Raw genomic sequence first — 21,305 nt, 5'->3', positions numbered from 1 at the left:
TAATTCTGTTCTGAGTTTAGTTGTTGTGTTGCTTATGTTATGTGTATTTGTAGGTTTTGAACTTGGTGTTTGGCAGCTGATGTGAGCAGAGAAATGTTCACTGTCAGAAAGATTTGGTAACGGTGGATAAATGGCTCTGCCATACACCAGGTCTAATTTGTTATCTGTGTCCCTTTAGGGGTGTAAAATACAGGGCATTGTTTGCAGCATGGCTGTGTCTCAATACCAGTCACTGGAGGTATCACATCAGGTGTCAGAAGTGGGATAGTTTTATCCCTTACCAGACCACAGACCACATTGCCACTGAACTTAAAATCATCAGAACATTGCCGAACTGAGAAAGATGACATTGTCATTGGCAGAGAGGATGAGCAAGATTATGATGATTGCACCTAATGGGAAATACAGGCGCGTCAAATACACCCACTGGCCAGCTCCGTACTTACTTCCTTACGGTTCTGGTGTGGGGCATAGGCTGGCATGGTTTCACAGATAATACCCTCTCCAGGGGCTTGTGTCAGGTTCACCTGATGCACAGTCGCAGCATTCATAACCTCCGCTGCTCTTCATGGTTTCTTGCTGCACACCAACCCTATTGAGCTTGAGCTCAATAGCCCTCTCTACTTAGGCATCAGCCCCTCATTGATGCCAGCCCCTCCAGTGGACCAAGAACCATATCTCCACAGCTAGCACCCCAACATGCTCACCCTGCAATCACTATTGTAGCAGTGCCAGAGGAGCCAGAGGACTCTGTTTGTAATGGTGCCATATAGGTACTGTTAGCTCTGTCCAATTGTTATGTATCTTTTATGGCATCTCCTCTAGCACTTTAGGGCTTATCCTTGTAGCACTGCACAGATGAGCCTAGCACTCTCACACCACAGCTGTGGCCCACTAGTTCTTCAAGTGGCTGTCTGGCGTGGTGAAGGTCCTGCCTTGTAAAGGACTGGTAGAGCACTCTGTACCCCTACTCAGGGACCTTATTTCTCTGATATATGTTTCCTGTTTATCTCTGGCCACCTGTGATTTTGCTAATCCATCACTGGACTTCCTCAAGTTCTGTGGTGAGTTTCTCACTGATCTGGTATTGAAAGTGATGCCACTTCTGATAAGTGATACCAATTCTGTCAAACTCAGACATGGTTATTGAAACACTGTCAGTCTGCAATGAACAGCATTTATGAAATGGGCACAAGTTGTAAGGGATTGGCACAAGCTCAATCCACACACAAGCACACATAAACACAATAAAAAAATAATCCCCACCCAAACAGCAAAAAACAACATAAACCCCCAGAAAAACCCGAAACAACAATCAGGAAGACCACTGTGGATGCTGGGAGCTCCCCAATGAGTCCAGCACACCTAAAATATGCTGCCTGAACAATCTGCAAGAAAAGGTTACAGTGCCTGAATTTTATTAAACCAAAGTTATACAGGTTTTCTCTTTGATTTATACAGTAATGCAATTTTAACGTAATACAAATACTTGCGAGAATGCACATAGCTGTAATGATCAAAGATGGCATGGCTTTAAGGTGCCAAGCAATTACCTCCTCCCAAAGTTAAGAGGCACAAAACTAAAAAATTGCATGTCCTACCACTACAGAACTGTTGGCCTAAACCAGAACCCCAGCCACTAAGAGTGAGGCACAAGGGTAACCCTCTTATTCAAGAGTAACCCTCCTTTCACTCCCACTCCTGTTATCTTCCTTACTTATTTTGCCCTTCCACCATAAATGTCATTTTCTAAAGCAGATATGTGCTTCTTATTTTTTGAAGGGCCCAGAAGTTTTAAAAGTCTGGTAAAATCAAACAGTGTGCTGGCGGACTATGAGCATGGGCATGAGGCTGAAGTTAGCTTCTTATTCGTCAGTTTCCTATGCAGATTTAAATATTGCTCTAAATTAAACTTGTACTGTGTGTTGATCCTTTTTCATAAAAGGCATTTACACAGTTTTATTTACCTTCCCCATATTACATATATATTCCATATATATATGGAACACGCCCGGAGGAAACCCATGCAGACACAGGGAGAACACACCAAATTCCACACCAAACCCACAACCTTCAGGTCTCTGGAGCTATGTGACTGTGACACTACCTGCTATTATAATAATATTTGTTTTCAATTAAAAAAATACAATATTAAGTAATGTACAATTTTAAAATATGACTATGGACTTCATTACTATTATGAATTAAATAAAATTAAATAAATTAAATTTTCTGTTTTAGCATTTTTTAAACAGGCATGGATTCTACATATAATGTTGCCATGACAACAGTGGTGCCTTACGGCACAGTGCAGCATGCATGCTCTGAGACACACACATTCAAACACTCATGCAGCCATCATGCATTTACGGTGAGGTTGTGGAATACAACTTGGAGATTCAGCGTTAACGGGGGATTTGCGCTTTGGAAAAGAGAGACTGCTGAGTACTGAATATACTCTCCTTCAGCCTGGATTTTATCCGATTTTTTCATGTTTGTCTCCATGATTTTTGCCTTTCAGGGTAAGAGGATGCATGTTATTATTAACAGTAATAAGTAATTCATAACTTACATTCTTGAAACCAGTAAGTAAATGATAATAATACAACTGATAATAAAACCAATGGTGAACAGTTATATTCCATGACTCTTTAGAGCACCAGACGCTGAAGGTCTGTGAGGCAATGTTATAATCAAATCTGATTTAAAGAGTAAGGTTAAAACACCCGCCAGGGGGAAATGATCTATTTTTTTTTTACCTTGTTAACATGTCCATGTGCTGTTTTATCTGCTGCTAGATTACAAGTGAAATTAGTGAAGTTAGATTACATGGCAGTCAATGCCACGGCTAAGCATTTCAGCTTTGAAACTGCAGTGCAAAGACAGTCTTAAATGGACAAATTCAGGCAGAGTGTTTCCCACATCATAAGCTTATGGAACTAACCACAAAAATCTCTGATTCATCCTGGCCTGTTGGTTTCAGTATAATGTATGCTTCATTGCATAAAGGACAAACGTTAGAGAAAACGACAAATTGCTACTTTGAGGGTGTATACAAAAACAATGAAAGTATGTGCTTTCTCCTACCAATTATCCTTCTCTCCTCTGTGCCCCGGAAACTGTTTGTGCAATGTCATCTTGACACCTGTCCAAATACCCAGTGCTGGACAAATGAGAGTATGCTACCCAGAAGTATTTTAAAGGTTTTGGAGTGACATCACTGAATGCAACAGGCTACATAGGGGATCCATATGTTGTCAGTGGTATTGGTTTTAATAAAGAAAAATAAACAAATAAAAAAAAAAAAATCTATGTCAAATATTGCCATTACTACGTATGCAACAAGGATTGTCAGATTATACTGTTCACTATCTTTGCAATGAGCAGGTGCTTAAACATAAACAATTGCTCGCTCTCTCTCTCTATTCGCTCTGTGCAGCAACTGAGATTGGCTTGGGAGTATTAGGAGTGTACTCTGATAGGCTCACTATATCAGTAGTTAACATTGTATTTTAAAGGGTTCAGCTGCCCAATTTTCCTCATTACTGCTTGTTTTCTTCTTTCCTCTTCCTCCTTTCCTCTACTGCGTTTCTTCATGTTTTTCCGAGGTAGTAGAGGGGCAGGAGGAAGGGAGGGGGAGGACAGGAGCAGTAGCACCCTAAGTCTCTTGTTTCTCAGATTTTTCTCCTGAAAAATGCACCAGAGATCCCACATGTGTTTCTTCTTGAGTTTCAATGTTTTATAAAAGATAAAAGACACACAACAAATAAATAATGCAATATATAACATCTGTATTACTTTTGCGTGTAGTGGATTTGATTAACAGATGATTTGACATTCTATACACAAGATATAAATGTACATGAAGTACAGAAAACAACATGTAATGAATCATTCACAATCAGTGGTTATATACATTTTAAGATTAATAAGGAGCTTTTCTGACCATTTCTGGCAGTAACAGCCTCCAACCTTCTGGGAAGGTTGATGTGAGATTGTGGGTCAGTCAAGGAGCAATATATTTAGCATATACATTTCCATGTGAAACTAAATTGAGCTTAGATAAAGCTTTCTATTAGGGTGTTCTGGATCTTTCTTCCTACAAACCCACTGTTTCTCTCTCCTGAGAGCTGTCATTATAAGAAAGCCACCCCTTGTAAATGTGCTTGTGATGAACAGCACTAGAAGGATGTTGTGCTCTTAAGAAAGGAACAACCTCACCGCCAGTCATACAAAAGCAGCTGGCAACTCACTATATAGTCAGTAATACAAATAATTATGAGTTATTACAGGGTTTATTGTTTTCTATACATTAGAAGGTTAATTGTGTTTATTGGATGTTTTTGTTGGATGACACAGGAGCAACAGGTAGTGTCACTGTCACACAGCTCCACTGTCCTTTGGTTAAGAGTTCAAGCCCTGCTGCAGGTGAATGGTTGTGAGGAGTTTGGTGTGTTCTCTCTGTGTCCGTGTGGGTTTCCTCCCACAGTCCAAAAACACATGTTGTAGGTGGATTAATGTGGCCATGCCAAATTGTCTCTAGGTGTGTGTGAGTGAATGTGTAAGTGTATGGTACCCTGTGATGAACTGGGTGATGAACTCCAGAGTGTGTTCCTGCCTTAAGCCCAATGATTCCAGGTAGGCTCCAGACCCACAGCGACCTTGGATTGGATAAGCGCTATTTTCAGACAATTGCTTCCTTTGCTTATCATTCAGTTGTTCAGTTTATCTACTGTAATACTTGGTACCCCTCCCAAGCTAATGTGAATGTTATTTACATTATTTTTAAAAACAGTATCCCAAAAGGCAGTCGTAGACAATCACTTGTGCTATAAGAACATATCTGGAAACAATATTTATAGATGTGAGTTTTTAAAGGTTGAAGAGCCACAATTTGCTATCAGAGTGGAGAATTTGCTGAGTGGAGAAACCTAACAAGTGTAGATGCTTCCAGGCAGGTGTTCTATGCGACATGAGCATGCCTGCTGACCTTTAATCTGAATGAACATGGCAAGAGGAACTGTAAAACTGTTAGTGACTTTTTAGAGAGATTGTTGGGGCACTGATGGCAGTAGCTTTAAAAAGTAGACAGTGTTTTAATAGATGAAGTGACTAAGTGAAATCTGCATTTAGATCCACCAGAATGAGTGTAGAGTTGAAATCTGTGACGAGAATCACAGACTCAATAATTGTTATTCTATAATATTGCAAAATGTAAAAGGAACTGTTCCTCGGGTTCTGAGAAAGTTAGTGCAGGGCATGATCAAGCTCTGTCGGCAGGAGCAATCTGTCCATAATTTCAGAAATGCAATAGGATAGTTAGGGTGGCACAGTGGCGCAGCAGGTAGCGTCGCAGTCACACAACTCCAGGGACCTAGAGGTTGTGGGTTCGAGTCCTGCTCCGGGTGACTGTCTGTGAGGAGTGTGGTGTGTTCTCCCCGTGTCCCTGTTTCACACACTCCCTGTTTTCTCCAACACACATTGGTAGGTGGATTGGTGACTCAAAAGTCTCTGTAGGTGTGTGTGTTGCCCTGTGAAGGACTGGCACCCCCTCCAGGGTGTGTTCCTGCCTTGCGCTCAATGATTCTGGGTAGGCTCTGGACCCACTACAACACTGAATTGGATAAGGGTTACAGATAATGAATGAATGAATAGGATAGTAGGGTTATATTGCACATCTATAAATATTGTTTCCAGATATGTTCTTATAGCACAAGTGATTCTCTATGACTGCCTTTTATGATACTGTTTTTAAAAATAATGTAAATAACTTTCACATTAGCTTGGGAGCGGTACCATGTATTACAGTAGATAAACTGAACAACTGAATGATAAGCAAAGGAAGCAATTGTCTGAAAATAGCACTTATCCAATCCAAGGTCACAGTAAACCATCACAATGACAAATGTACATTTGAGAGTTTAATGATGCAAAAAGCATAGGGACTGGTCTACAGAGATGTGGAAAAAGTGCTGGCAGCTGTCAGTCATAGTGATTTCTCAGAGAAGAGTGTAGTTAATTAGGATGTAATTTACTCAGATGTTGGATACAGATGTTGGATATTTGGTTATTGTGTTGGTATGCTGTTAATCATATTAGCATGTTATATTAATCATAATTGCTATAATCTTCTGTCCATTTCAACACAATATTTTAACTTCCTTATGTTCTTTAGAAGCTGAGAGAATTAATCAAGAATGCTGATAGCCAACATTGGTCTCAATAACTCCATTAAGTTCAGATATTTCAGTGTAATATTTAAGCAAACGAACTTTTCATGTTTCATTTCTTCATGTTTTTTTTTCTTCTCTCCACAGGACACTAACAGAAAATCAGTGCTCTGTTCAGATGTTGATGTGACTGCATGTTCATGCAGTACCAGTGAGTCCAGATGATCAGATTAACTACAATTATCAAACGTTGCAAACTTCGTTTTTAATTAACTTTTAATTGATTTTTTTATTTCTTATGAATTGCCATGGTGCATTAATATCTTGAGATGTTATAAATGAAAATGTGCAGTTTGATAAGCAGTCAAATCATACCTACTTTGATATCTTATATTGTAAACCAATATGGATTGCATATTTAAGATAATGAAAATATTTAAGAAAAAGAAAATTGAGTAAAATATTAATTTTACCACAGTACATTCTACACTTCCCTGCAAATGTAGCTGTTCAGAATCAAGTTTCAAATCCTCTGAATAGTTTGGGAATTTTTAGGTACAAGGTTTTGTATTGATACAATTCCATTGTTTCAAAATTATGTTGATTTTGCAATAATGGTTATAAACCAATAAACTATGTTTTAGAGAAAGTAGATTTTTGGCCCATGTTCTGTGTGGCTTTTTTTGTCTGCGATACACTTCTTTTCAAAAAAATTAAAATAACTATGACAGTAAACAGCGGCACAGTTTCTACATACAAAGCTTACAGATTAGTTTCTCAGTAGTAACAGAACAATTCATATTAGATACTGATGTATTTCTTAAGACATTATAATCCTAGTATTTCATGGGTTAAGGTTTTTCAAATAACGTTTTCAAGATTTTATATGATTTTCTGGAAAATATTGTTACATTTCCACCGTCACATACCACATATCCCATGTACACACAAACCATAATTCCTCATAAATAATTTTGTCACTAGCGGGATAAAACCGTGCTTGCCATATTCCATTTTTTATATAACTTGAAAACAACATGTTTTTACAATGTCTAAAGTTCACAACATACAGATGAATATGAATGGACCAAACTACTGCACATTAAACTTTGTTACATGGACTCACATATAAAGTCACACAGATCTTTCCTTTTTCTGTGAAGTTACTCAAGAGATACCAAGGTTTGTTTTGTTCTGTGGGGCTGCAGGAAAGTTCAAGAAGAGCTGAATCTTTTTTTTTTTATCTCTTACTTTTTCAATGTGTGTAGGGTTTGTTTTTAGCTTTTTTAAACCTTCTTTGGCTATATCTAAAAGTGATGCTTATTAATTTTTTTAAAGATTATAATAACATACATAATATTTAATCATGTTGAAATTTAATTCTAAATAATAATGCCTCCACTCCATAGAACATAGTTTTAAAATGTCCCTTTTTTTATTAACACTGGAATTCATGCAAACCTGAAATGATTAGAGACAGAAACAGGTACTGTACTAGGTCTGGATGTTTTATATTTATTTCCAAGTATAAATAGCTGTATGAAGCAAATAGAGTGAGAGGCAGGTAAACAATAAGCAATTGTAATTAAAACCCATTAGTCTCATCAGTTAGTTGGTTGGAGTAAAGGTAGGATACACTGGCACTATTTAATATTCACTTTAATTGCCAAAATGTCCTAAAGTCTGCAGATACCCTCTGCAGATATTTCTTCTGAACGGACAAACTGTATGGCCACAACATAAAATAGCCTCTGCTTAGACAAGGTGTTGACAACGTTCTGTGAGAACTTGCCTGCATTGGGCATTGGGCATAATGACCCTTGTGAACCCTTTGCAGCTGAAGGTCCTGTTGTATTGCCAATATTTTTCTTTTTCTATAGAGTTGAGAAACTGAAATGAATTAGTGTATTGTGTTCCAAACACAAGACATGGTATATACAGAGTTATATTTGAATATTATGACCACCTCTTTTTTTCTACACTCACTTACCATTCTCTCACTTCCACTGTCCACACATGTGTAGTTCTAAAATCACAAACTGCAGTCTTTCTGTCCCCTTTCACATGGTCAGGACCCTCACAGGGCCACCACAGAGCATATTTGGATGATGGATCATTCTCAGCACTGCAGTGACAATGCTGTGGTGGTGGTGGTGTGTTAGTGTGTTTTCAAAACCCTCAGTTTCACTGCTGGACTGAAAATAGTCCACCAATCAAAAATACAATTCTGTGTGGAGTGTCCAGTTAACGCTGATTAAGGACTAGAGGACGGACAACACAAACTGTGCAGCAATAGATGAGCTATTGTCTCTGAATTTACATCTACAAAGTGGACCGACGCAGTAGCTGTGTAGAGAGTGGACAGTGAGTGGACACAGCGTTTAAATGAACACCAGGTAGTATTTTAAATTCAACTTATAGCTTCAAAACCATTGTGATGATTCACTGAGGAGTATTAGAGAGAACAGTGCCCCTGTCATTGCTACTCTGAGCTCAGCACTGCAGAAACTGCACTACACGCCAAACATAATGTTTGGAGGAGGGTAGGAAACCATGCCCCTCCCTCCCCCTAGATTTTAGGACAGTGCTGTAAACGTAAATTACGCTCTGCTACTGTAGAGGAAGCCTAGGAGCAAACTACCAAATGTTACCTTGTGTTTCTTTAAAAACACCAGCGGTGCTGCTGTATCAGTGCTGCAATATATGATGCTTGGGTGTATTCATTCCCCTTTATGGTCCCCTATATTTGCCATTAGGGCACGTTGACCTTAGGCTTATGTGCAGCTTTAATGGTGTCAGCAATTACACCTTAAAGTATAGTTTATAGCTGAGAGTGGTAGGATTTGGTCATATGGTACACCTATATTATATGCCCCTCAAATTATTGCACTACATTCATGCCCTCCAGTTCCTTCCAAAGTTATTGAATAGTGCTCCATCACTTCAGACAATGCAGTTTCACTTTTTCTCTGCTCCAATCCTGGAGGGTTTTATGTTCTCTAGCTTGTGCTTTCCATTAGACGTGGTGGACAGTCATACGTGGCTGCTCCTGATTGTTCTGTTGTATTGACAGCGCCTGTATATGGAGAAGGAGCTTATACAAATTGTATTGATTGGCTGTGCATTGATGGGCTGGGCCAGCAGTGTGTGCATCTTGAAAGGGCTGAATCAGTTGCTATCTTTTAGAAATATGTAGTGCAAATATATTTCTTAATATCACTTTTTTTGGTTCCTTGCCATGTACCATAACCACCCCCCAGCACAGCCCAGCGTGCCTTGGCACTGCAAGCGCGCATAACACCAGGAACCGTGAGAAGGAGACGTGCCGTGTGCGCAAACTCCATCGAGCCAAGAGCTGCAGAGAGAGAGAGAGAGAGAGAGAGAGAGAGAGAGAGAGAATCTCCGAGGAGCCGGAGAGGAGAGCCATCTCCGAGGAGCCGAGGAGTGCCTAAAAACAGCCAAATATCAGAGGACAAGACAGGAGTGGAGAGAAGAGCAGTTGTCCGGGCACGTTGTTGCTGTTGTAAAATCGTTCACTAAAGGGGGGCTCGGCTTTGCGTGATTTCAGGCTCGTGAACGATTTCATTCAGCACCGACGCGCACACGCTCCCCAGCAGCCTCTCCCAAACTCCTGCAAGGTAAGAGGCGATAGCGAACACGAAACTGAGGTAAAATTGAGAAAGAGTATTGGTTTGGTTTGTTCATTGTTTGTTTTCTTCCCTGCAGAAAAAAAATCAGCGGGAATGAACGGATGAATGAACGAGGCTTTTTTCGCACACACATGACGAGCACCGCGGTGCATGGCCTGTTTTCAGCGCCCACTGCATGCATGCGTGTTTATGTATGAAGGGGAGGGGGAGGACTGAGAGGCTGATTTATGTGGATTTTAAGACAAAGTAAATTAGCTATTAAAGTCCCCTTGAGAGGGACTGTTTTTGCCACTCGTGCCTCTCCGTCCGCATAGTTCTTATTTTAGCTTATTTATTTATTTTTAGTGGGGGGTGGGGGGTTCTATTTTGCATTAGAGGCTGGATGGCAGACACTCCGGTACAGACAAAATATGACTGCGTCTGTTTGGGCTCTGCAGAGAACGACCAACACCAACATTTGTTTATGTTGTATACTCTTTTTTCAAAATGTAAGACTACCTGTGTGGTGATATATATGTGGCTATAAATGGCCTGTTTCGTGTTTACATGAGTGTCCTGTTCGTTTATATTCGCGTTAGACCTTGTGGAGAATGATAAGCTAACAACAGGCTATGACACCTCGCCGAGGCACTGAAAAACCCGCCGACCCTCGGCAAAAGCACCGTTTACTCCATTTGATCTTCACTGCGTCGAGCAGCCGTGTGTGACTCTGAATGCAACACCGCAATGGAAGCTAGTCTCCAGCGCCTTTCCCTCTCTCTTTCTCTCCCTGTATCTCTCAAGGTCATTCAGTGAAGGGCTGGAGCTCGGAGGAGCTCTCCGCGCACTTACATAACGGCCCGGGCGGTTAGTTAACGGTGCGGCCTGATTAAATAACGGTTCTCTCGTCTCTTTAATTAGCCGCCGTTATTACAGAAAAGCCCTCGCCGCTGTGGCTGCGGGTGCGCAGTGCACTAGCCACAGTCTGCAGAACAGCCAAGGGGAGCTGAGGGGAACCTCGAGACCCCCCCTCCCCCTCGTCTCTGCACACATTACAACATTACAACATGCCCCGGTGTGAATGTGCTTTAAGACCAGAGAAAAAAGATGATACAATGACGGTTTAGTGTGGTCTGACGGACACAGAGACGGGGCACAGAGTTTTTGACTTGTAAGTTATTTGGTTCCGCTGATCAAGAGACCATGATTGTCCATTTGAATACAGTTAAAGGCAGAATCTTGAAATCTTGCTATGACATGGTGAACAATTTGGGAAGAATGTAGACATCCCTCATAATTAGTGAATTCATGCCGCACTGTGGACATAGATATTCAATTGTGTAAGCACAGTTCCTGTACCTCTCCATAGAAAAGCATCAGATGAAATGTCCCCCCTTGGGAGCACATGGCCAAATTCAAGCATGTACAAGAGCGAAATAAAGCACAGTCAGCATTGGAGTGTGGAGGAGTGGGATTGCATTCTCTGGAGTAATGGAGCATCCACCATCTTTAAGATGAGTTGAAGTGGGCTTTGTAATCCGGAACTAATCATCCAACAGCAGTACCTGACCTCACTAAAGATCCTGTGGCATAATGCACTCAGGTCATCAAAGAAATGCTCCAACATCTGTCGTCCCAGAAGAAAAGAAACATTTGCTACAGAAAGGAGGGACAACTTCCATAGCAGTACGCTAGTTATCAGAACAGCAAAATGTTGTATTAACAATTGTTCACTGAGTTTTAGCCATATAGTTTATTTGTTGACCACACTGGGTGACCAGCAACACCAGCACCAGACCAACAGAAGATCAGCATAAACATCTGTGCTCTAATTTCATACTTAAGTTAAAGGAAAAATAGGATAAAAGATGTCTTTTATTTCTTTTGCAGCTTAGCCAGAATGGCAGAATATTATTTTATTAGCCTGAGACTAAACACTGAACAGTGTGTGCTATGCTGCTAGATACTGTAGTCATGGTTGTGTTGTCATATTCATACTTCCTGTGATTTTAGTTGCGTGTGGTTGGTCTGGCTGCTCCATATTCATTTAACAAGCTTATGTTATAAGATTTACTATTCCCACTTAATTCAATATATTGTTGTTGATAATGCAGGCAGTATTCCAGCTCTTAAGATAATAAAAATAATATAATTAATAATCATAGCAATAATGATAATCATAATAATACTCCCGATGTTTGTGGGGGATTCCTCCGGGTGCTCTGGTTTTCTCCCACAGTCCAAAAACACACACTGGTAGGTGGACTGGCAATGAACGTGTGGGTGTGTGGTGCCTCTCCAGGGTGTGTTCCTATTTTGGGTCCAGTGATTCCAGCTAGGCTCCAAACCAACCGCGAGCGTGAAGTTGATAAGTGGTTAAAGACAGTGAATAAATTAGTAATAATAATAATAATAATGATGCTGATGATAGAAATGATATTTAAAATAATGTTTAATTTAGTGTCTCTCATAACCAAGGTTGCTTTACAACAACCTATGAGGAGACTAGGCAGCGCTTTAAAGGAGAGGTATTAAGAACAGAGACAGAGTGACTGTCATGACTCTAAAGTATGTGACCCCAGCAGTGACTAATCTGAATTCTGGGACAGGCAGAAGACCTCCTTGTATGTTTACAGGAGTTTGAACTGCCAGTGTAAGTGAAACAAGATTGGCTTTATGTGAATTGACTCTTTGGAGTGAGATAAAATTGTAGCAGCTGAATTTTGAACATACTGAAAAGGACAGTTTTGTCAAGGATACTAATATGAAAGGAACTGCAGTCTTAACATCCTTTAAAATATTAAAGCATGGAGCAGTTTCAGCATCATTCATGGTGAACATGGCATGGTTGGATAATGTCACTTATTCACAATTTCACATTGCACAAATTTTCATGTGCATGGTTTAGAGTGACATGGTAATGTCCAGTCGTGAGCATGTTTTAGAATGAAGAGACTTGTGACTTCACCACTGTACAGACAATTAAGCTGTCATTACCATGTCAGAGACAAAGAAAATAGAGTCTTTAACTTTAAAACTAAAGCCATGCATTTTTAAATAAAAGTTGTGATGTAAGATGATAAAAACATACCAATATCAAAACATATTTAAAATATTCTTATCATGCTGACTAAACTGATAGGTTGATTTAACTTCAGTCTTAAATAAATATCAGATATTAGCATTGGCCCACAATTTTTATTTTATATGGGGCATCTATAAACAAGCAGTACCTTTACAACTACTACTACTTCTAATAATAATCACTAACAACATTATTCATTCATTCATTCATTATCTGTAAGCGCTTATCCAGTTCAGGGTCGCGTGGGTCCAGAGTCTACCTGGAATCATTGGGTGTAAGGCGGAAACACACCCTGGAGGGGGCACCAGTCCTTCACATGGCGACACACACTCACATATTCACTCACACACTCACACCTACGGACACTGTTGAGTCGCCAATCCACCTACCAATATGTGATTTTGGACCATGGGAGGAAACCGGAGTACGCAGAGGAAATCCACGCAGGCACAGGGAGAACACACTAAATTCCTCACCCGGCGTGGGGCTCGAATCCACAACCTCCAGGTCCCTGGAGCTGTGTGACTGTGACACTACCTGCTGCACCACTGTGCCACCCTATTTATTTAATTATGTGCTTATTATTTTTACCCAGTTTTCTCCCAAATATAGACATTGCCATTTACACTCATTAGCTCGGACACACAGTGCCACAAAATACTGAGTGCAAGAGCAAGCACATACTTCCTCAAAGGCAAGACATGTGAAGCTACCTACCGTTTGTTCTGTTGCAAACACAATGCAACACCTCAGAGAAGAATGCTGAATGTCCAGATTTGCTATGTAAGTTAACAGCCCCCCTGCTTACTTGCATCCAGCGAGTGAGGCCATAGTGCTCTCCAGCTCCAGGCTAAAGCATCACTGGGATCAAATGGGCGATCTCCCAATGATAGAGCCAAAGCTAAGGCCACTGTACCACTTGGGAACCCAGACAGGAATTTTTATGGATGATTCTGAAACCATTCTCTAAAACCAGATGGCCATTTTTGGCCCATATTTTATTAAACTTTTTTGAACTCAAAGCTCACACTGAGGTTGCAAAATAAACCCATGGTAAACACAAGCTTATTTCCAGTACATCACGTTATGATGACTGTTCTATCCAAATAACTAGGCAAAGATTTTTCTAGGCAAAGTCGTATCAATAATAACATTATCATCTGCTCTTTAATGGACTGGTGGCATCTGATGTCAGATTTTATCTGGTTATGTTAAGCACCTGTGTCAAGTGATTGTCAACTGGATATTCATGCCATTAATGATCAGGACATTTGTTTTGACTCTTGTATGTTTACATGTCATACTCAATATCAATAAAAGAGGTTGCAGGAACATTGTCAGTAAACACGTTTAGTAATTTTGTCCTGCATACTGGCATAGTGCAATCAATCTGTATGTTCCTAATGTATCAGAAGTGTAAAGTGTACACTAAATCTAAGCTGATGCATTATTGATTAATTGTGCAATGTGCTGTTGGTCGTTGGGGCTTTCTGTAATGCAGCAGGAGGGACATCAGATAATTTATTTTATTTCCTCTGTGTGCCATTAATTTATCAGCCCCACTGCTTCATAATGGACTTCCCTGAACATGGTTAACTATTTCAGAAATGGAAAATATATTTTATTGGGAAACCCTAGCAGGAAATTCTTTAAATACCTCTTCTAGGAATGACTTTAAATAAGGTTAAATTTAAGATGTGTTACTTATCCCCATTGGATCTGTGTTGTGAGACTTAATGTGGCTAAAAATATTTCTTTATTTCTGCAGAGACCATGGGGAAACAAAACAGCAAGCTAACTCCTGAGGTGATGGAGGACCTGGTGAAGAACACAGAGTTTAATGAACATGAGCTCAAGCAGTGGTACAAGGGGTTCCTGAAAGACTGCCCCAGCGGAAAGCTAAACCTGGATGAGTTCCAGCAGCTCTATGTCAAGGTGAGTAAATTTTAATGGTTTGATAAAATCCTCAGATATTTGTCATAAAGGATTTCTTTTCTTTAATAATTTATGTATGTTTCTGTTTGGAGCCAGCAGTCATTTAAAAGCCAGGATAGGAGTGAAGCCCACAATCTAATCAGAATGAGCATGTCCACAGTGTGACCTAATAAAATAGTGGCGCAGTTCAAAAGTGGGGAAAGCCCAGTCTGGATTCAGCTGTAAAATGGAGCAGTTGCCTGAACATAAACTGAGCTCTAGAATACTGTAAAATAACAGAAATAGCATTGAGAATGAATAATTAAGTTGACAAAGTTTCAATTATGGAGATGCAAAGTGATTAAATATTTAATATTATTTAGACCTAGCTCCTTTTTGCACAACACATAAGAAATCAGTGGGATCTTTATAGGGGGAATTTTATGATGTGCTGTTTTGCATGGCCTACCATATTGTGGGGCCATGAGGCGTGCTTCTGACAGGATTACTCATGCTATGCTGCTTGGGTTTGTTTACTGAGATTCTTAAAGCATGCAGTGGCATTTAGAAATATCAGCATGATTCTGTAGTAAATATATTTGATTTGTTATATCTCCATTTCCTACTATTTAGGCTTTGCATAGATTATTATAAATATTATTAAAGTATATATATGATTATATAAAAGCTTTCACTCTGCTGCATGCAAGTGTAATTCAGTTGTCATTTGTGTTATTTTCACAATAATTCTCAGTGCAACTAATGACGAGCAAGGTTAGTGAACTGTGCTTGAGGCTTTGTTCATATGTAAACCTGAGCGTGGATGTAAATAGCATCTTGTGTATTCAGTAGAGCTCCATAGTCTTTCCGTCTCAGTTCATTCTGGATATTGATGTTTTCTCTAAGAAGTGATTGCCTGAAAAATCAAATTCACACACTTTAGCCCACCCCTTCAATGGCATATAACATGTAAATGCATAATTGCAATAATTTATTTATCATTTCATTGCATATATTTATCAAGTTAATATGTAACATTATTACATCTATAATTCTTTGCTTATAATAGCTACCTATGTCATTCAGAATATTTTGGGATGTCATGGACTGTTATTGTAGTAGCCACATTTAGGGGAATAGTGTAAATATATTTACTTTTATGTAATAATTTAATAATGTGCAATTATTTGTCATTGTACAGCATACAACAAAATGTGTGTTGCGCACACACAAGTTCACTTGGGGCGTTGAACACACACCCAGAGCAGGAGGTGGGGGGGGAGAGTTCAGCCATCCCTGGTGCCTGGGGAGCATTTAGGGGTTCAGTACTTGCTCAAGGGCAGTTCAGCCTTGGATGCTACAGCTGGTCCTGGGGATCGAACAGGCAACCTTCCGATACCAACCTTCGGTACCAAGCCCGGTCTTCTAACCATTAGGCCAAGGTGGCCCTTTACCCACTGCTACTTTGAAGAATCTTTTAAATCAGACAGGGTCAGTGGGCAGATTTCTGCTAAGGTTGACGCCATTTACTTCAAATAATTTTGTGGGATTGCAGCTGAATAAGTTTTATTTTATTATAATAATAACAATGTGGAAGATAAATAATGGCAGTACAATGAGTGTTTAAATCAGATTTATATTGAAAACTGAAGCTCATCACAAACGTCATAAAGTTTGTGTTTTTTTTTTTTGCAGTTCTTTCCTTATGGCGATGCATCAAAATTTGCCCAGCATGCCTTCAGAACCTTTGACAAGAACGGGGACGGCACTATCGATTTCAGAGAGTTCATTTGTGCCCTGTCCATCACATCACGGGGAAGCTTTGAGCAGAAGCTTAACTGGGCCTTCAACATGTATGACCTAGATGGAGATGGAAAAATTACCCGAGTAGAGATGCTGGAAATTATTGAGGTAGGCAGATGTTTTGCTACTTTTTTTTTTATTTTATTTTAAACAGTCTTGATATCTAGATAATAATGTAGTTCTGTAACTATCTGCTCCAGCTGAACAGTTTTTACTCTTTTCTCTACTGAATGAAATAACTAAAGAAATTAGACATGGCAAGATGTTCTTCATTCTTCCTTTGTGTGTGTTTCATCCAATCGGTGAATCTGAAGCTCTCCACAATCATTATTGTTTCATTAAAAATTACTTCTGATTTTTTTGTATACACACTCTATGTTCAAACATTAGTAGACAATTTAAGTTGTACCTTTTGCTGACAACAGTGTTCAACTGGGCACCTACATCAGGATACAAAGGCACACCCAGGAGCTGTCACACATGAGCCTAAAGTCAATGGCAAGCATGGGCTGGAAGTATAAAATCCCTTACCAGTGAGCTGTGTAACACAATTCTATATTTTTGGGATGAGCCGAAGTGGGGGGTCAAGTCCCATACTGGTTTGAGAAGAAGTATGGAGCGTAGAAGTCATCACACAGAAGTGTGTGACCAGTTTATTTAGGAATATGTTCTAACACAAGGATAAATTTGAAATGTTTTGTTTCCAATTTTGGATTATGTGTACCAATATTCTCAGTGGCAATTTGCAATATTGCAGCTTCTTGAGCTTTAATTAGAAGCCACATGCACATCAGTTACATCTGTGCTCTGCATTGTACCATCTTTGTTCTAAAATGAAGAATCCTAGATGTGTTGTGACTTGAGCATATTTGACTTATTTTATTTCCCTTACTGGTGATGTAAATACTGTTGGTGGCAAATATAATTAATGACCAATTAGCCAAATCACACCATTATCACACCAAAGGAAATGTTTTAATGGTTCGACTGAAATAACCCTTTTATTATATTAAGAAAAAGTTTTGAATTTCAGTTAGATTTTGAAATTCAGTAATAGAGACATGGAGTGGTTTTAATTACTGCTTTATCCAGAAAATTCAGCGTGTTCTTAGCTTACATAATGGCCACTGACCACTTTTTAACATCACCTTCTATTTCTTAAACCTTTAGGCTTCTGTAGTTGAGAGAAGACGAAAACAAAAGTAGAGGGTATGCCGCACTATTTTGTAAAAAAACAAACTCAAAAATTGCAGTAGGCCAGCTTGGTTGCAACCCTTTCAGTTCAAAACTGAAATTACAACATTATATAAAGTTTTTTCGTGTTAACAAATCCAATATATCTAAAGTGTTTTTCAGTCTGGCAGCAGATTTGAATGTATTAAAGGGTACATAGACAATGTCTTCTGAATGTCTCACAAATAAGTTGTTCGGTTTGATGAACTAAGACTTTCCGCCATGTCTTTGTTTTATTCCAAAGTAGATGAATAGAAGAAGAGGATATAGACTCAAAACTGCAGATTACCTTTCTGTAACCCACTTTATGCAACTTGTCACATGGGCACAGTCTAGAATGGATGAAGTGACCAAGGCTCCTTCTGAGCCAATTTTAGCCCAGGATTGTTTTTATGTCTTCAAACATTCTGAGAATAGGGCAAATAACTGTATGATATGGATGCTTTATCAACTGTCATGCCATAAAAAAGTCTGACCCCAAAATTTTCTGATTACTCCCAACATCATTCATGAAACTGACCAACCACATTCTCCCTTGGCCAGGATGGGAGATGGCACAGTTCACACTGAAGCTTTAATGCCAATTTATAGACATCCAAGCTTTTTGTTTGAAATAAAAGTGCATATGAATTGTCAACCACATATTTTGCACAATTCCTCTAAACAGATAATATAAAATTAAAGAATTTGTTAATATACTGGGATCTGAAATATAGAATTGTATCAGTTAAAGACTGAATATTGTTTCCATGTTTTTATGAGTGGCCCCTCATTATAATACTAATTAGTACAGCATACAATGACTGGGAAACACTATGGTTACAGTCAATTCTCTATGCTAAACTACCCACTAATTTACAGTGGGTAATAAATAAAAGGATTAGTATTTTGCAAGCAAAATTATACAAATTCTAAATTTATTAAATGGATGTTTTAGCCAGAAAACTGCCTTGCTAACTTAAGCTCTTATGTTTTTGTCCTCCTTATCTGGCATGTCATTTATGTTTGAGAATTTGTCATCACTCTAATAAAGTAAGTTCCAAGTTACAATAAAATATTCAGCTATCCGAGCATCCTTCACTGAAGTTAACTGCTGTGCTTCCTTCTACATTCATCTGCAAATAAAAAAAACATGCAATAACCATAATGTAACCCAAAGCAAATAAAGTAGTGTATGACTGTGTTTGTAACAGACTTAATGATAAAGGTTTCGGTCTTAGATTGAACTGTACTTGAATGAAAAAGCAAAGGAATTACTGTTTAAATGACCAAGAACTCTTAAGCCCTTTATTATAGTTACTGAATACTCAGAAAGGACATGTTTGTTCCCTGTCTTTAAAGGCTATTTACAAAATGGTTGGCACTGTGATCATGATGAAGATGAATGAGGATGGCCTGACACCAGAGCAGAGGGTGGATCGGATCTTTAGTAAGATGGATAAGAACAACGATGACCAGATCACGCTGGATGAGTTTAAAGAGGCAGCAAAGAGTGACCCGTCTATTGTACTGCTCTTGCAGTGTGACATGCAGAAGTGAGGGTGTGCATGCCAGCATGCTCCGGGACTGAATATGTTGTAATGTTTTATTCATGTTCAGCCAGTTCCACAAGATTAACACAAAATTTATTTGGACTGCTCAGATGAACTTGCTTCTTGTGGTTGAAAAACTAGTATGCATGGAATGTCAAATGCTAAGAATTAAGAATATACATTTAATTTCAAACCTGCAACAATGTAAGGTGTGCAAAATAAGTCCAATTGTTTTCATCCTTCCATTCATTGTTAGTCAGTGAAGTGCTCCACAGTAGGCTATTTCATTTATAGCAATGATACTTAAAGATCATATTTACCACAATAGCTACTGTATTTCGTACGGTGGTTCAGGTATTAAAAGCAAAACGTCACACTAAATGTAACAATTTCTATTAAAACAGTATGTTCAACTTTGATCTTAAACAGCAAGGAGGGTAGAGGGGTTAATTTAGCCTACCTCCCAAAATGTGCTTGTACTTGATTATAAATGTAAGTTATTTGCATGCATGTCCTAAGTGTAAAGCCTAATCGCTCCTATCTCTTCTTTTGGCAACCTTGGCAAATAATATAAGGAGGCCTTATCAATGATATCAGTATCAATACTAATGATGTGTGAGATTTACATTTGTGATTCACTTGCCCATTAGATACCTTCTTCCCTTGGGTGCATGTCCTCTCCCCAAAAATAATAATAATAACGATAACGAAAAACTTACAGTGTGTATTTGTAGAAGTTATCAGTAAGGACAACAACGTTGTGGCTCTTGTCTTGGACACATTTAGCATTTATTTGACTCTCATATTGGCTTGTTCTCTGCAGTGACAAAAGGTTAGATCACCTGTGCCATACGTTGTTTAGTACTGTTGCAGTTGTGAGCTGATAAGTCAAACCGGATCACAGGCTTTTTCAACAAATGTCACACAAATGCCATATTTCCTCATTCCTTTTTTTTTTTTTTTTCCTGTATGAATCATATCACAGTGTGCATGTATGGATGCCTGTAGATTTGGTTAAATAATCCATTTTGAAAAAAAAAAAAAAGCAATTTATCATGTCCTTTCTTTCCTTGGAGGACTTCAATAACACCCCTCCAGCTTGTAATTGAAAAGCAATCTGCTACAAATGTGTTTAGTATACAACCTCAGTCTAAATGTGGTAAGTTTTTATTGAAGTGTTTTTGTAAAATATTTCTACACAAGTCTGTGACATTTAAATAACCACTGTTTATACAGTAATTTATTGCATCTTTAATGGAAAGTGAAGAGGGGTTTGCAAGAGCTTTGAGCCACAACTTAATTTAACCAATTGAAGCAAACATTCTTACTCTCCACATTCTCTTAGTTAAGAGTCTGTGAAATGCTCCCAAGAAAAGTATTTTTGAAAACTTCTAGTGGTAGGTAGAACAATTCTTTATATCAAAACATCTAAAAGATGGTCCTATCTCCTTCCAAGCAGAGTTCTCTTAAAAGCTAAACAACCCAGTATTATTAAGAGTGAATAGTGCCACTAATATATCCCTTCAAATATCTGTTAATCCAAATAGGATAATACAATGTCGCTGTTTATTGCCTTCCACAAATAAAAGCATCAAGCCACTGCATGTCCAATAAAGGCTCAGGATGCTGCAGAGTTTTTGTTTTTCTCCAAAGCCCTCCTTGTAGAAAGTAATCACGTGTTTGTAAAATCCCAAAACTGCAGATGTATATCTTTGCCATGTAAATATTTGTACCTAACATGGAGATGAAATACCAAATTTAAAGTCATTTGATTGTGTAATATGATGTTTGTGTTTTATTTGTGGCATGTCTTCAAATCAGTATGTAACGTTGCACTGACAACATGGTAATTCAAATCAATAAACTGTCTATGGGCTGTTTTCAGAACATATGGTGCGTGTTTGGCTGTGTGATGCTTGACAGAGAACACTGATACCAT

At 38.8% G+C, this 21,305-nt stretch overlaps 1 protein-coding gene across 1 annotated transcript; it reads left to right on the top strand.

Moving 5' to 3' along the window:
- The first annotated feature begins 9,512 nt into the window (after positions 1-9,512).
- On the top strand, positions 9,513-21,255 carry vsnl1b (visinin-like 1b). The gene is made up of 4 exons (XM_066668764.1): positions 9,513-9,808; positions 14,653-14,819; positions 16,494-16,709; positions 19,176-21,255. The coding sequence occupies exons 2-4, from the start codon at positions 14,658-14,660 to the stop codon at positions 19,371-19,373; spliced, it is 576 nt and encodes a 191-aa protein (XP_066524861.1). The 5' UTR covers positions 9,513-9,808; positions 14,653-14,657; the 3' UTR covers positions 19,374-21,255.
- The last annotated feature ends 50 nt before the right edge of the window (positions 21,256-21,305 follow it).

This window comes from Hoplias malabaricus, chromosome 1 (assembly GCF_029633855.1).
Source record: "Hoplias malabaricus isolate fHopMal1 chromosome 1, fHopMal1.hap1, whole genome shotgun sequence".
Classification (NCBI taxonomy): domain Eukaryota; kingdom Metazoa; phylum Chordata; class Actinopteri; order Characiformes; family Erythrinidae; genus Hoplias; species Hoplias malabaricus.
The sequence above is the reverse complement of the archived record's forward strand: the minus strand, read 5'-3'. Positions and strand labels throughout refer to the sequence as shown.

What these genes read in the sequence shown, in the direction of transcription:
- vsnl1b (XM_066668764.1), top strand. Translation starts at nt 14,658, where the DNA reads ATGGGGAAACAAAACAGCAAGCTAACTCCTGAGGTGATGGAGGACCTG. An exon ending in TCCAGCAGCTCTATGTCAAG is followed by an intron (nt 14,820 to 16,493) that starts GTGAGTAAATTT and finishes TTTTTTTTGCAG; the next exon opens with TTCTTTCCTTATGGCGATGC. An exon ending in AGATGCTGGAAATTATTGAG is followed by an intron (nt 16,710 to 19,175) that starts GTAGGCAGATGT and finishes CTGTCTTTAAAG; the next exon opens with GCTATTTACAAAATGGTTGG.